The sequence below is a fragment of the Dreissena polymorpha genome, chromosome 8, assembly GCF_020536995.1.
Source record: "Dreissena polymorpha isolate Duluth1 chromosome 8, UMN_Dpol_1.0, whole genome shotgun sequence".
Classification (NCBI taxonomy): Eukaryota; Metazoa; Mollusca; class Bivalvia; order Myida; family Dreissenidae; genus Dreissena; species Dreissena polymorpha.
The window spans coordinates 7,893,331-7,911,124 of record NC_068362.1 but is presented as its reverse complement, the minus strand read 5'-3'; the positions used below and the strand labels follow the sequence as shown (position 1 = coordinate 7,911,124).

At 34.3% G+C, this 17,794-nt stretch overlaps 2 protein-coding genes across 2 annotated transcripts; one reads left to right on the top strand and one right to left on the bottom strand.

Annotated features, from left to right (window-relative positions):
* Positions 1-717: 717 nt before the first annotated feature.
* LOC127843134 (uncharacterized) lies at positions 718-6,590 on the bottom strand. The gene is made up of 3 exons (XM_052372976.1): positions 6,450-6,590; positions 5,540-5,709; positions 718-1,349 (listed from the first exon to the last, which is right to left on the bottom strand). Exons 2-3 carry the CDS (start codon positions 5,702-5,704, stop codon positions 1,134-1,136), a joined length of 381 nt encoding a protein of 126 aa, XP_052228936.1. The 5' UTR covers positions 5,705-5,709; positions 6,450-6,590; the 3' UTR covers positions 718-1,133.
* A 3,727-nt stretch (positions 6,591-10,317) lies between these two features.
* On the top strand, positions 10,318-11,349 carry LOC127842273 (uncharacterized). Its single transcript, XM_052371705.1, has 2 exons — positions 10,318-10,846; positions 11,183-11,349. Exons 1-2 carry the CDS (start codon positions 10,318-10,320, stop codon positions 11,347-11,349), a joined length of 696 nt encoding a protein of 231 aa, XP_052227665.1.
* The last annotated feature ends 6,445 nt before the right edge of the window (positions 11,350-17,794 follow it).

The window sequence follows — 17,794 nt, the reverse complement described above, 5'->3', positions numbered from 1 at the left end:
AGTGTGTATATCCGATCTTATTTATGTTCCATAAAACAAATCAAACATGGATGAATAAATCATAAAAATGAAGCATACGAAAACATAAACGTAATTCGATTTTTATACCATTACAATTACAAATAATGGTTGTTTCACGCTTGAATGGCGTACACAAACGATCACACATGTTCCGGATCTGCAACTTCTACGACTAAACTTGTCTGTATCGGCTAAGGGCTTAAAAAAAGTTGGTCGTGATGAACGTCAATGACGTAAACACCATTTGATTAATGGCCCATTAACAGTTTATCCATTTATTTATTTAATTTTCCTCGTTTATATCGATGTGTTGATCTAAAATTGGGGAAATGCAAAGTTGACTTTAAAATCAGACTAGCACACTTTAAACACAAACGAACAATGACTGACAATTGATGCTAGTTTTTATGACGATATGTAGTTCACCAACATTAACACTAACAATATAACGCACAGTATGTTTTTTAAAGATATATCTTGTATTATCGTTTGCAGTGTCGAAGTATCTCGTGCTGGTGTAAACCATGTATAAAGTTGTAGAATTATATTGTTGATACCACCAAACAATAAGATATTGATTCTATTAACACATATTATATCAAGTTCTCTTCCATAAACTGTCAGTAGAATTTGACTCGTTGATTCATGCAAAAGAGGAGAACACTTGCAATCAGACGAATTCACTAGCAAACAGCATGGTGATTATATGTTTATTGAGATCGGTTATACAAAGACATTTTAATAACCATATAAGAAGTGTGGGAAAAGGTTTAAAAAATAGCATGCAATAAAATATAACAGAAACAACTAGGAAGCAACCGAATACTCGATGATATGTTTACGTATGCCATCAAATAAATTGAGTTATATTAGGCGTAAGCTATCAAGCACATTATTATTAAATAGCATTTTATAGGTAATTAATGAAAACAAGACATAGCAAGTTTATTAACAGATATGGTCGAATGGTAATGAAAACAATAAGTGTTGTATCAGACAATTCAGTATTACATTGTTATGGAACAATTTAAGCTCTACAAGTACAAGATAAATATGTTTGTAAGTATCATTTTTTTAAGCCTACCGCAAGCACGTAAATGTACTGTTTATCATCACACACACGCGCGAACCCAGGCTTCCTTGCAAAACTTCTCGGACGGAACTTTATAAGACTTCTCATCGAAGTCCCGAACCTTTCGGTAGTAAACCCAAGCAATCCCCTTACATCCGGGTCGCAAAAACCAGTTAACCTTGGTGTTGCACGTGTTAATCATGTTTTCATAATAACGGTCATCGCAGTTCAGGCGTGAAAAACCCCGTCCGTTGCCCTGCGGGGACAAATATAAATGTACATGCATGCTGTGAGTCACCAACATTTTGTGGCTATGTGTCGTATGAACAAATCTGCACATCATAATGGGGAGGTCTCAAAGGTGTTAATGCGTTTTGTTTACTTATGAGTATTCTACTGTACGCGAAAATTATTGGCTGTTATATAAAACTAAAATTTCTTTGATTTTCATTTACCACTTGAACTGAATTTTCATTCTATTTGTGATTACATTAGCATTTTACATATCTTTAACTTTTTTAGTAAAATCGTATGTACTCGCTTTAAACAACAGCTGTCGAGATCTTTGAAATGTTTTTGAAATACAGGATCCGTTTTATAATACAATAAAACAATTACCTAATAAACGATTTACTAAAAAACTGTACACAAAATAGTAGTCAATGGCAAAGATATAACAAACATGACTCAAATACTAGAAGAACAACGTTTATTTTTCGAAACACTCTATAAACGAAAAAATGTTGAAAATAACACCCTTTTTAAAAATACACATCACGCTTTAAACCAAGAGGAAAAACAACTGTGCGACGGATTACTTAATGAATATGAATGTGGATTAGCCCTAAAAGATATGCAAAATAACAAAAGCCCAGGATCTGATGGCATCACAATCGAATTTTATAAAATATTCTGGAATGATATAAAAACACATCTAATTAATTCACTTAACTATTCATTTAACAACGAAAACTTAACTACGCTACAAAAACAAGGTATTATATCACTCATTCCAAAACCTGGAAAAAACTTAGAATCCTTATCAAACTGGCGCCCGATTAGTTTACTAAATAATGATTATAAAATTGCAACTAAAAGTATAGCAAACAGAATAAAAAAAATATTACCATCAATCATTTCAAAATCTCAATCTGGTTTCATAAAAGGACGTTACATTGGTGAAAACGTTCGTCTTATCCAAGAATGCATAAACTATTTTAACAATTCAAACAATCCTGGTCTTATATTCTTTGCAGATTTTGAAAAGGCATTCGATTCACTCGATCATTCATTTATGTTCTCTTGCTTAGAAAATATGAACTTTGGTGAAAGTCTCATTCAATGGGTTAAACTATTCTATACCGATATTAACAGTATAATCATTAACAATGGCTTCTTTTCAAATAGTTTTAACATCGAACGAGGGGTTCGACAAGGATGTTCACTCTCATCATCGCTATTCATTATTTGCATCGAGTATCTATCACATCACATCCAATCAAATAAACACATAAAAGGCATATCACTAGATCCTGATGAAGATATCAAACAGTCCCTATTTGCTGACGATGCAACTTATTTCTTAAACGACAATTACGATTCTTTCCATAACCTAATAGAGTCACTAACCATCTACGGAATGACATCGGGTCTTAAACTAAACAAAAGTAAATGTACTGTGCTACGAGTAGGTAAATTAAAACAAAGTAATGTCGTATATAAAAAAGAAATGAAATTTAATTGGACATCCGATGAAGCCACAACGTTAGGAATTACTTTCACAAATAATGAAAAGGATACAGTTCTTAAAAACATACTACCTAAATTACAGAATTTCAAAAACTGCTTAAAATCATGGCATCACCGTAAACTTACACTAATCGGAAAAAACACAGTATTGAAAACATTTGCACTTCCTAAACTAATTTATGTATTAACAGTTCTCCCAAATCCACCAAATGATGTTATTAACGATATAAAATCAGCAATATTTAATTTCATATGGGACGGTAAGCCTGATAAAATAAAACGAACTCAGTTAATTCAATCTGTAGAAAATGGAGGTATTCAATTAACGAACATTGACTCATTCTTGAATGCAATCAAATGCAGCTGGGTTAAAAGATACCTAGATAATACCAATACGAGTAATTGGAAATTATTCTACCAGAAAATCCTAAAACAATATGGTGACTCCTTACTCTTTGAATGTAACATCAGCAATACTATCTTACATGAAATTGCAAACAAAAACATATTTCTGTCTGATGTTCTATCAGCATGGAGTGATGTCACTCATAACCTAGAAACCAAAACCAGCAGTAAAACTATTTTATGGAACAATAAAGACATAACTTCAAACAATAAGACGTTTTTCTATAAAGATTGGTTTGAACGAAGCATTAAATATGTCGACCAATTATATGACTACAGAATCAAGGATTTCTACTCTTTTGATGATATATGCTACATATACGGAATACCTTCAAATAATTTTCTGAAGTACTACACACTAATCAAAAGCATACCCATGCATATTAAATCTGAAATCAATACAAATAATACACCATGTACTCAAACAACATTCGTAGAAAACATACTTGGAAGAAAAAACAAACCGAATAAAATATTTTACACACTGCAAATTAAAAAACCTACAGAAAACTCCAAAACCCAAAATAAATGGCAAGCCCTTTTCGGAGAACATGAACTTAATTGGAAACACATATTTACCATGCCATATAAAGCAACTATTGAAAGCACACTGAGAAATTTTCAATATAAATACATCCATAGAATAATAGCTACAAATAAATATCTCTTTAAATGTAAATTATCTAACTCAAATCTGTGTGACTTCTGCAGTGAAAACATCGAAACTATAGAACATCTTTTTTGGGAGTGCAAACACATCCAGCCTATTTGGAATCAATTAGTATCTTTTCTTGAACAACAGCAACTAAACGTTAAACTATCTTTCTTAAATGTAAGTTTCGGAATTTACTCATTGAAATCAATAGACTGTAATAATATTGTGAATTTTATTCTTATATTGATGAAATATTTTATCTTTAACATGAAGTACAAAAAACAAGTACCAAATTTTAATTGTTTTGTCAATAATCTTAAACTAAAAATCCAGATTGAGAAAGAAATAGCCCTCAGTAATGACACATTACAAATCTTTGAACAAAAATGGAATCGGATTAAATTCTTATAATGTTTGTCCACTTATATACATTTCACTCTAATGTTAGTTTATATTTCTAAAATATTTTTGTATATATTTTTTTCCATCTTATAAGATCATTGTGAATATACAACAAAACACACAAGTCCAGTATGCTTTCTTCCGACTTTATACAACTCATCATTTTTCATAACTATTCTTCTGTTGTTCTTTTTTTTTTCTCTTTTAAAAAAATATATATTAGCATATCTTGTATAACATGTCTAAACTTAATTGCTTTGTACAACCACTATGTTGTATGATAATATACATGTATACATTGTATGTATTATATTGAATAAAAAAATAAAAAAAAAATAAAAAAAAAAAAAAAAAAAATAAAAAAAAATAAAAAATAAAAATAAACGATTTACTGTTAAAAATAAAACTATTCTAAATGACTAGTTTACATAAAGACGTGCCGTTAAAAGCACGATTGAAATAATTTAAAGGGGCCTTTTCACATTTGGTAAATTTACAAAAAAAAATGTTTCAGATTCGCAAATTGTCGTTGAAGTTATGATACTTGTGGGGAAACAGTAATACTGAACATTTGCCATGCCCTAAAACATCCATTACATGCATTTGTTGACGCTTTAAAAACTGAAAATTATAAAACGTATCAACGTTAAAGAGATATATAATTTGTGACATTACGAGGATTGAATATATATAGTATAACATACAACAATCAACAAGTATGATCCATGATGGCCGAGTGGTCTAAGCGATATGATTTAACTCCAGGGGATGAGTGGTTCGAGCCCAGTTGATGATTACTTTCTTTGTTTAATTTTATTCTTTTTTTTAAATGAGGTTTTGAGATCCAATGTTTACTTTTATCAATATAAAGCATTTAATGAAAAACTTCAATACATGCAAACATCAGTGAAAAGGTCCGTTTAACAATAATTAAAATACAAAACAATAGAACTCTTAATCCATGCACACAATGATGACGTTGGCATGGGCAATCAGAAAGTGATATCAGTATCATTCTGTTACCATGAAGTCTACCACTGAAACGGATTAGTAAGTGCCTCTTTAAGGCAAACAATACAGGATAACGCATTTATACAACACCACACAAAACAAAATGTAACATAATGGTTAAAATTGGGGTCAATTTTTGAAATGCTAAAAACTGAAACTGAAATATAATATTGAATTGAAAACTGCATAAAGAGAAACTTAAAAACGTTGAATTTAAGACTTACGCAAGCGTAGCAAATGTCGTGTTTGTTACAGTCATCTGTGAACTTTAAGTCGACGACATGGGTACATCCATCAGCCATTTTCTTTGGCTTACACTGCGCTGCGCAGATGTGAAGTTCCATTAGCATGACAGCCGTGGTCAGGGCAATAACAATGCCGAGTTTCATAGTTCCTTAAAACAAGAATTAACCGTGTCACAGAGAGTTTCGCTGATGAGATGTTCCATCAGCATGGCAGTAACAAACGTGAGTGTCATATTTCCTAAGATTACATTTTTTTCTCTTTTCAAACATTCAAGTTGCAAAATTATGCATTACTATAATACTATTGTTAAGAGATGTTTCTAGTTTTTAAAACTGGAATAGTTAAATCATTTTCAGCCTAAAACAATCAAAAGTGATTTCAATGCTATTGTATTCTCACAATTACTAATATTTCCAACAAACAACATCCGACGACTTAATACTGTTGACAACTGGAACGTATGCAAATATAAACTCGTGTATCATATAATTTAAAATGAATAATAATATACACGGACATTTATGTTCAGAGAAAGCAAAAGTAAAAACGTAGTAAGTAAGGTCCTCGCTGGACTACTAAGCCGTCGTTGCCTCGAAAAACAATCAACACACTTGTTATGTTTTGCATTCTTTTCCAAAAGTAGATTCATGTTATTACAAATTAAAATTCAATAACAACATAATACACATTAAGAGGTATTCAACATTACATGATCATTTTTGTATACATAATTGATACCAAAAACATAATACCAACAATATAACCAAATGGAAATAAGCAACAACACAACATGCTTAAAAATACTACTTCTACATTTACATCAAAAACTATCATTACTGCTAATAATTATTATTACATTATAAATAAAAATGTAACATAATTAAATACCTGCAGATATAATGATAAAGCACAGTAAACCGCGTCTAGCTTTGTTGTCAGTGACTTAACGCTGTCGTTTGACATATGACGGAAAGCATTGGCTAACCAGTTGTTATATAGCTGATCGCAGTTTACTCCCGATTGTAGAGCACTTTGTTATTTTGGATTAAAAATCGATATCGGAAAATCCAGATAAGTCGCATGCCTGGTTCTTAAATCCAACTACAGTTAGATTCAAGTTGTGTTCCACTTTATACTCTACGCTACATCGTTTAGTCGGTCTCGATGGGAAAGGAGTTAACTGCGGAGTTTTTCTTTATTGTTTTGTGTATTTAGTTCGTGTATTTATTTGATTAAATAAACATTACAAACACAAAAATAATTCTCAATATTTTTTTCCTCATTAACATATTATATTTAACAACCAATATATTAAAGTCCCATAGACAGTGTAGAATAAATGTATTACAATCTCAGTCAATCTCGTTTTCCATGAATAATACGTCTGGTTTAAGCATAAGGCCTAGCTGCGCGCACTCTCTCACCAGAGCTTCGAACAATCGCCGGTATACTGCCTCTGACTTCCCTGGTAGTCATGCAAACATGACAGGGTAAATGTAGCCGTCTACGAACGTATGTCAGGTGAAGAGCTGGTAGAATTGGTCAGTGCAGGTTTCCGTCGTTTCGGACGAGGATTCATTCTCTCGTAGTTGCCCTACAGGGACAGTCACGCACGGCACACGATCAATATATGCGATCATCTCATCTGCTTTTAACCTGTAATCGCAAAGACATATATCATAATAATATTGATTGACCATTTGTATTTTATTTAAATAATTTATTCCGTACATTCATGCATGCATCAATCATTTATTGACATACTAGTATAGTAAAATATTTATGATAAAAAATCTCTTTTTAATCTTGATAGTTCGATTCCATTTATCAATAGTTCCTTCCGTTCTTTTAATCGACTATTTGAATAAAGATTCTGTATACTTTCATTAATTGCAAAGTAACAAAACTTCCCGTGTTATAAAATCGATGAGTATATACTTACAACAAATCTGAAACCGTCAAGCACAATGATCTTCCCTCGGTGTTTATAAAAACCAAAGCAACGTGTTTTGTCATGTTTTCTGATCAGAAAATTTGAAATAAGACACAATAAGTGGTTTGTTACGGCCCTCGAATGTGGATTGTATACTAGCAACGGTTAATTTTCTTATACCGCATGGATTTAATAATATGTAATAACAGGAGTTTTCTTTTTATTTGTATTTTTTTTTAATTAATATTCTTTTTCAACAAATAATATATAATTATAGCTTTATACTTTGATCGAAGTTAATCAAATTAATGTTTTACCTTATCAAACGAATATTGTGACAAAACCAAAGGTATCGAACAATTTTCCACTCGCAGTCGACAATAACAATATGCATAGTGAACACAGCTCAAAACCATACACACGTGACGCCAATAAAGAAAACCTGGAAACACCGATATTCCAAAGTGTTCGCCCAATCCACGCACGCCGTTACTTCATTGGTGGCATCTCAGAATATTCGAACTACGCTGGCATAAAAGCTCTCCTGACTGAAAAAGGAGTTGAACCCGAGAAACTCAAATTAATAAACACTAACCGCGGAACTTCAGCTGCTAAAATATCATTCTATCAGAACGATTGGCAATGAATAGAGAAAAAAGACTTCTGGCCGAAAAACATTTAGTATAGACGCTGGTACTCAGAACAAAAATGGAACGAATTACTCCATACGGAAACCAAAATGCAGAATAGTGCATATGACGCAAACATTAAATTGCCTCCACCGATACCCAAACAATGGCTGTAATACAATCGACAACTCATTAATGCAATGTTCTCACATGGAACGTCCGCGGCATCATATCATTGGCAGGCAGCCTCAGCCACCTCCTTGATAAACACAGTGTAGATATTGCAATCGTGACTGAACACAAGCTGATGACAAAATCTAAACACTTCCTTGAAACAATTCATGCAAACTACACGGCACACTCAATCTGCGAAACGGAAGTGACCCCACTATCTAGATGCGGCAAAGGGGGAGTCGGAATACTATTTAAAAAGACATTCTCCTTCTCCATCAGCTTAACTGAACACAAAAATATATGCGGAGTGAAAATATGTACTGAACAATCATTACCAATCTTTGTGTTTGCAGTATAAATGCCGCCTGTGAACTACGAAATTGAAGAGTATATTGAATACATTGATTGTTTGCAAGGACTCGTAAACCGGTTTTCCAACGAAGGTATCATTCTCATATGCGGTGACATGAATGCCGATATCACGAGTGATAATGCGATAAGTACCGATCAACGTTCCACACGATTACGAGAATTTCTGTTCAAAAACAAATTAACGGCTTTAAAAACAATGAGCAAACGCGACTTTACATTTAAACCAACGCAGAAAACACTGGAGTATGTGATAATTGGTGATTGGCAAACTGATATCATAAACTACAATAACATAGTAACCGAAGACTGTTGCTAAGTGTTGGACCACTTCCCTATAAAAACTGTGCTGAAAATACCTGTCACAAACTTTGACATTAAAAGTGATGATGTAATTGCATGGAATAAATGTACCCGTTTGAATTTAAACAACTATGAAGAACTATTAAAAGCATATCTCTCGTGCATTAATACATCCCAGCTACAACCACATTCGACAGACATTGACAATCTGTACGAGCATATAGTCAAATGTATGAAAAGTGCATCTCAAGCTTTGCCAAAAAGCAAATTTAACAAAAACGCTAAACCGTATTTGAATAGCTCTGTAAAGGAAGCCCGCAATGAACAACGCCGAGCGAGAACACATTGGATCGAAAATGGAAAGTTACCCGACAGAAACAATCCGTACTTTAAACAATACAAGGATTCAAAACAAAAATTTATTAATTTACAAAAGAAAGCCATAGCCGATACAAATGAACTGTTCTACAGTGAACTAAACACGGCTGCCGATAGCATGGACATGCGTACTTTCTGGAGAATGGTTCGCTTGAAACAAAATAAAACAAAAGAGACTATAAATTAAATAGAAAGCGGCAGTGGTACCCTACGAAACCCAAATGACATTACCTTCAGTTCATATTATGAAGACGTGTTTACTCTTAAATACTCAAACGTTCATAATACCTATCTTCATGCTGAAATGGACAATAAAATACAAATATTCTTGCAATCAAATGACTTTTCGAAAGATAAGTGCCTAGCCAAGGACGTTTCAATTAATGAAATTGCGGAAATAGTGAAAACGCTTAAATTGAAAAAAGCACCTGGACACGATAAACTAGTTAGCGAGCACCTAATACATGGCGGGGATTGTCTGCTCCATTACATCAAAACACTGTTCACTCTGATGTTACAAGCGACGTATGTTCCATATGGATGCAAGATTGGAATAATCATCCCAATTCTCAAGGAAGGGAAACCGAAAACTAAATGCAGCAGCTATCGCCCTATCACACTACTTCCGGTTTTATACAAACTCTTTGAACAACTTCTCCATTCAAGAATAAGCAAGTGGTGCATCGACAATGAGAAAACATTTCCGAACCTTCAACAGAACGCCTACCAAAAAGAACTGGGTTCGATCACCGTGTCGTTCAACTTACAGGAATGTATATATTCCAATATGGAATACGACTCCTCCTCGCACGTGGCACTGCTGGACACTTCCGGTGCATTTGACAACGTCCTTCACAACGCATTATTTTTAAAACTACTAGAATTTGGAATAAAATGAACAACGCTGCGGACGTTAATAAATTGCTACACGGACATAAAAAGCGCAGTTTGCGTTAACGGGGTACTTTCAATGCCATTTTCGGTGCGACAGGGAATCAGACAAGGCGGGGTCTTATCAACTTGGCTGTACGTCCTATTTATAGACACGCTTTTGTGTGATCTGGAGTCATCTGGATATGGAACCACCGTTGGCCACCTACAAACCGGAAATCCAACCCTAGCAGACGATCTCACGCTCATTTCAAGCAGTGCTAAATCATTGCAGCGCCAGCTAAATATTGTAACGAGACATGCGAACACATGGGGATATAGACTTAATGAAGACAAATGCATGTATATGGTCTGTGGAAAGAGTAGAGTCTTGCCACAGACTACAGTTAAAATCTACAATAAAATACTGCTCCCCGCAGAATCAACAAAACACGTAGGAATAAAGCTTCACAGATCGCTGAAGTCGTCATACGCAGTTGACGAACGAATACGGAAAGGTCGATCACCGGTGTATTCCCTAATGACAATAAAGGAAAGCAGATTCGACATTAATCCGCTAAAAATGGCCAACATCGTGGATAAGGTATCCATCCCCACAGCACTGTACGGTTCGGAACTCTGGGCATCACTGACGAACTATATTGTCCTTACACTAGAAAGGTTTCTGAGATTTGCAGCAAAAATGTGTCAAAATTTGCCAACGCGCACAAGAACTGACATGTCATTAAGCTTAATAGGTTGGCTACCAATAATTGCAAAAATTGACTCAAAAAAACTGATGTTCTTCCATAAACTTTGTTGTATGAACAGTAAATATCTCACAAAACAACTATTTGAGTACCGACTAGCGCTTTTTAATATCCGGGGCAAATCATCACAGCAAGGGTTTATACCAGACATTTACTCAGTAATGGAAAAGTAAAGCCTTTTGAACCATTATTCAGTTTATCGCGATTCCAGTATTATCCCTCCTAAACTGATGTGGAAACGTATTGTAAACAATGCGATCCGCAACTATCACACGGAGCTGTGGACAGTGCGCGTCACAGGGAACCCAGAATTTGCACGATTTAGTGTCGTCCATCCTCACATCAGGGCCGCCCGCATCTAGACCGCGGCGAGGACACCTCGCGAAACATCGGAAGCCTCGGCAGCTGTGCGTGTCCTAGTAAACACGCGCGAACAACCTTCCGGAAACACTTGCAGACACTGTGGTCACATAACCCTAGACAGCGACACGCATGCCATCGCCTCGTGTCAAACATTAATAGACTATAGACTGACAATCCGACGAGCGTGTAACCTTCTACCCAATACAAACTTATATGATATGTTGACACTATTGCTATCAGCGGCAAACACCCTCGATGACGAGACAACCAGGAGTATATGTAACTCCATTCATATGTGTGTTACGTAAAATTAACTGTAATGTGCTTTAAAACAAACATACGTCTTGTGGATCTCTTTATATATATTATTCATATGTAAATTATGGTTTATGTAAATAGTACTTGATTCTATATTCATATATGTGAATGTATATTTGCTGCTTTTTTATATTGTATGTTTCAAAATCACTGAGAAGTGGAAATAAAGAGTATATATATACTTGAACGTGATATTGGATTTTTAAAAGTGAGACATTCGGGACGACACACGGATCGCTATACCCACCACTCGTCAAGAATGCACGATTGAAAGTGACGAGGCCTTTAAAGATATATCCAGGTTTTTTTTCGGATAATATGTTCTTCCAGGTAAAACTAAACAAGTAGGCGTATGCTAGTAAATTGATCATCATAACTATTTTTTTATGTTTGTGAAATACATTACAAAAAACAGTATGTATTTCGGGTATAGCTCTATGTACGTAATACTGTTTTAATAAATGCTTTATGCAAACTGTTCCCTTGTGAAAGGTGTGTTGCATTTTTATTTTTCAAATCTAATCAGAAGTTCTGTTTAAAATAAAAGCCATGCACATGGTCAGTTCCGATTATCAGAAATGATATAATGAAAATAATGCATTTCATGTAAAGTTTATTAATGTGATGCCAAGAACAGGATTTCTGCGTCATTACAGGATTCATATTAAATATTATAAAGAAAGGCAAACAGGTTTATAATCTTATTGGTTTTCCTATAATCGGCCGAAATAACAACGTCATTTCAATGAATATCAATTCACAGAAGATATCGATATGACCATCTAGACGAAACAAACGCATGCATTCCATAAATGTATGTTTCACTTTATGGATATATTTTCGACTAATTTCATCGCAATGTATTAAGCCGGGTATACTTGCATTTTCAAAGTTATTCAATTTATACAAGAGGTCAAATTTGAGCAATGAATTATAAACAATTAATCATACTAATATATACAGGTTTCTTTGACTAAATGCTTTATGTACATGCATAGCTAATATTCTGTTGGTATACTTAGATTGGACTAATTTAAAAAACTTGATCAGGTTTGGTTTTTCCATTAATTTTCTTTATATACAATTTCCTAAAATCCTCATATAAGAAACATTCTTATTAAAATGAAAGTCATCCGCAAGAACAAAGCAAAGTTCGCATTTTCTATCTTAGTTATAGCTTCAAGTTTATGCCATCTGCTTGATTAGATTTCAAATCTATGAGATGAAACCCTTAATCTACATATATTTAACACGGTATATGTTTACCCAAACAACGGTTCCTGGTACCGTTGACAGTAGTTCAATAGGGTTAACTGCGCCCCAGCCTTTTGAGTCAAGCTGATTCCACAATAACATCCCTTTTTCTGTAAAGAAATAATATACTGTATAACAATACATTCACATTTGATGATTATACAAGTTTACAGGCAATATTTACAAACGGAAATACTGAATGTGATAACTGCGTCTTGCAAACAATTGTAACTGAAAACATCGTATGAATGATACTCATTTTAAACGCACACTATGTGTACGAGAGAAATAAAGTAGTGTAAAGAGTATTCAAGGAATAAACAATATCAACGTTTAATACTTATGCTGAAACGGCTACCCGATTATACCCAAGTCCGATGGTCAAACAATACCCGCGGATCAAACTTTATGCAAACTATACCGCTTCGGATAGCTAGATACAAAGTATAATATTATATTTTTCAAGTGCACATAGTTTAAACAAGTGCGGTAACTATATATTGTTACTTATTCATTTTGAGCAGTGTTTCAATTCAAAATATCAGTACATAAATAGAAGTGACCAATAAAAGCACTTACGTCGAGAATGATTTGTTATTCAATTCAAATAAAATGTAATGATTCTTTATTGTTTCATAATGTTTTTTTTTATATTTAACATGCTTCACTATTCCAAGTACGTGATGTTTAAAAAAAGAACATTCTTTACATGCAATACTTACATACGCTGATTACGTTCAACATCGTTGTAAATAACTTATAATTAGTAAGGACAACACAGTAAATAACTATTTTAGCAAACAGTTGAAACTAAAAGGTCAATCAATAAATACAGTTATTCATAGATATTATCATGCGTTGGGAATCATGTTATAAAAAATAAGAAAAAGAGTTGAGGTCCACTATGTACTTAGTCCGTATAGGTGTCACATATACATTCGGAATAATATTAGACACACTTGTATACAACTATTGATTATATATCCAATAAATTAGTCCAATGGCAATTCTTCGTATGCACCACGTGACCGTCCACTTTATTCCGGAATTGGATCCAAAAATTCTGTATTTTGTATTTTTCCACGTTGGACAGTTGAGTATAAGTTCACTTAGCAATTGTTGTATAACGATAAAAGCCGTTACCGAGAAAAAGTATAGGAATGTACAATTATCGAATCACACATGCGCTTGTCTTTTAAATTGCATCGATGTTTAATTGCACTAAATCAGTGTGTATCCCTCCGTAGTGCCTTTTCATAAATAGTTTATTTTCTTTTTTTAAATAAAAGTCATTTAACAATGTGAGACATGTCTTTTGTGGTAATTTATAATAACCTGTAATTGTCAAGGCACGAAAAATGCTTTAAAAGTTGTAAGCTTTATAATGGGACCCTATGGGAATCGGAATTAGTGTAATATACAATTAAAAAATAATATTAACTGCAATTTCTAGGTCAAATATATTCGTATGCAAGCGAGACAAGTCAAACAATAGTTTTAATGAATTCTTAATGATTTTGGTTCTAGAATAGATGAGAGATGAAATATGTTTGTCCAAATTGATGTTTTAGGTGGTTTGAACGAATAAGGGTTATATTTAATTTTCTAACAGATCTTGAGAGTAAATATAATTATATTATGCCCATAGATTGAAGTTTCCTGTTGAGAACAAGATGATGTATCTCAGCTATGCCATTGTTCTCTTTGTTTGTAGGCCTGATCATTTGTCCATTGAGCCGCAGATGGTGAACAATCAGCTGGCTGTCTTTCTCTGACGTGTGCACTGGACATGATTTTAATGGGAGTAATTAAACTGATTGTTTAATTTAAACATAATTTGCAGTTTTCTGGTTAAAGTACTAACTTAGCTTTGTATTGAAGTGGATATAGTGGTTCGGTACATGCAGTAGACTAGGCACTTTCCTATTTACACTATTAAATTAATTTCGGCCAGTGAAGCAACATAGCTTATCAGTTAGTAGCACTAGGTCTTCAGACCAATAACTTTATTTTCAATTTTTAAAAGCACACGAAGCTGTAATTGGGGTCATTTAGCTGTAAGATTTAACTGAAATCGGGCATTGGATCTCTTAAGCCCTTAGAGTAAAGAATTTCAGAATGAAGACCATAGCGACTTTTGCTAGTACAGTATCGAGCAGCCTTATGTCTTTTCCGAAATGTCTTATTTAGTATGTCATTACCTTTGCTTTCAATAAGACAGGCAATAACCCTAGAACCATGAGACAAATGAGCACCTTTAAATTCAGATTTCACTATTGCAGAGTCAGCCAGACCATGATTGAGCTCAAGAATTGTGCTGTGGATGCGGCTTGTGCAGGGCCGGGAGAAAGTCACTGTCTTGGGCATTGCGGTCTAGTAACCGCCTTTGAAATCCTCACACTTTTGGGTGGCGGTCTGAAGCTTTGTGCAATCTATGCTATCTGGTCCAAGTACAAGTTGATGCATGTTTAAGACAGTGCTTTATCAGATAGTGTTATATTAAGCTTACAGTTATCTGGCAGATATAACTTTGATTTGTTCTTGCCAGCAGAACCCCAACAGGCCAAACTATGCTTTCAGCAGTATTTTCCACACTAACACTTGTAGCATAGAATTATAATTGAAATAAATTTATTTTGGCATTTAAGATCTAATTTCCTTTATATTGACATTTGTATGTTTTGTTTGTTCTTTTTAACTCTGACATGCCATCTTTTTCGGATTGATAGAGCAAACCTGTTCTGTTTAGAACCAAGTCCCCAATTCCGCGAAAATGCCAGATCTGAGGGTTGAACATAATGTCAATTTTAGGGGCCTATAAAGTTTATTTGTAAATAGGTCTTGATGATTCTTGCCTGTCTCCGGGTTTGTGTCCTCCTCAATACAACGTTGTGTCCTGGACTGCGGCCGCAGTGGTGCATCGCTCTTGGACGATCCATCAACAACCTTAAAGGTAAATATTCCACAAAGCTGGAAAATTGTATCCTGATAGTCATTCTCAGGTAGTGGAATGAAGGTACACAGGACTACAGAGAAATCACTCCCAAATGACTTTCCCATCACGATATTAGTGTTGCCGTTCGCGTAGGATTTCCTGAGCAAACATCATATATATGAGTATGTTTGCTGCAACTTATGCTTTCAACATAGGGTTTCATAGAGAACACGTAATACAATGTAGCTAACAGGACTTACGTTTAGAAAAGATACTATCAGGATGTGAAACAAACGTCACTTTGCATCGTAAGCTGTTGAAGGAGCAATTTTAACTGTTTGTTTAGGTTAGCAGGCATGTAGGTAAGTAAGCTCCAAAGTAATGCCTATTTCTAAATATTTCCTCTTCTCTTCTTAAAAGAAGCCATTTAACAATGTCAGGCATGTCTTTTGTGATTATTTCTAATAGCCTGTATGTGTCTGGATTACTTTGATGTATTGGATTGGAAGCTAATTTGAGAGATGAACTTTTTTAGGACAGATACATCTTTAAAATGATACCACTTCGGTAAAATTGATTCGTCGAAAATGCACGAAATATGCTTTAAAAGTTGTCACTTTAATAATGGGACCCTAAGGGAATCTGTTTTAGTGTAATGTAACCTACATGCAATCAAAAGTGACCCAGTTTTGCTTTTATTCAACGGGGAGTGCGCATGAAGTTAATATGAGCTAGGCAAATGTCCAAATTTTGCCGATATTGCTGCCTTAAACATTCAATAGATTTTGAGTTCACAGTGCTTTTACTGAGAAAATTCCATTCAAAAATGGTTCGCGGAAAGGCAATAATTTAAAATTATCACTGTTATTGTGAAGTTGCTGAAAGCACTTAGAGTTATTGTTCACTGATTTTAAAATTCCATTTTTATGCATGTAGTCTTCAAACTTATAAGCCCTTATAGTGCGGTTCGGTCTTAATCGACGAAAATTGTGATAAATATTGATAACCGGAACGAGCCCTTGAACTACCTTGCACAAGAATGTCAATCTCTGGTGGCGTCGCCCCTCTTGTAGTGTGGGGTTTATTTTGTCCAGCATGGCTGATACGCATTCATCTTGTGTGGATATGTAACCTTTAATGATAAATCGAGTCGCAGATCGCTGTTCTCGCTCAAGCTTGTCTATGTCGCCTTGCTAGAATGGGTCCCACACTACACCCCCATACTCCATTTTAGAACGGATGAGCGCTTAGTATGCGGTTTTGGGGCAGTATCTGAGGCTACGTCTCAGGAAGCCTCGTGTAGTGTTGGCCCGTTTTGTTATGTTTGAGATGTGGTATTCCATGTCAAATAATTGGGGGAAGTAATACCTTAGTATGGATTATCTTAAAAGCAATTAAAGCGTCCGATTACTGGGAAGCTTTTTGCTTATGTTGATTTTTAGTAAAATGCTGACGGACGAGAACATTTCGGATTTTGTTAAAGGCCAAAATACAATAGATACTGTAAGTAAAACAAAATCGGATGAGGGAATTTTCACTCGTTGGTTAAGATAAATACTGCCAACAGAAACTCGGAATCTAGAGATAAATCCTGCAGTTCAGCTAAACGCATTTTTGAAAAGTTTCTACTTGAGAGTTAAGAAGTTAAACGATGAAGATTACGAACCGGACAGCCTAATAATTTTAAAAAACAGTTTAGACAGATATCAAAAGGGAAATGATTATGAACATAGCATATGCCGAAGTGAGGCATTCAAAATCAGCAAAAAAGGAGCAGGGATGATACTCACCTAAATATTGTTCTCAACTCTCTATTTATATGAAATAATTTATTATCGTAGGTATTATCTTATTTATTATATTTAAGGATATCACTAGAGATGTGCCAAAGGAAACACCTTTCTACATACAGGTTCATCCATCTTAGTTCAAATACC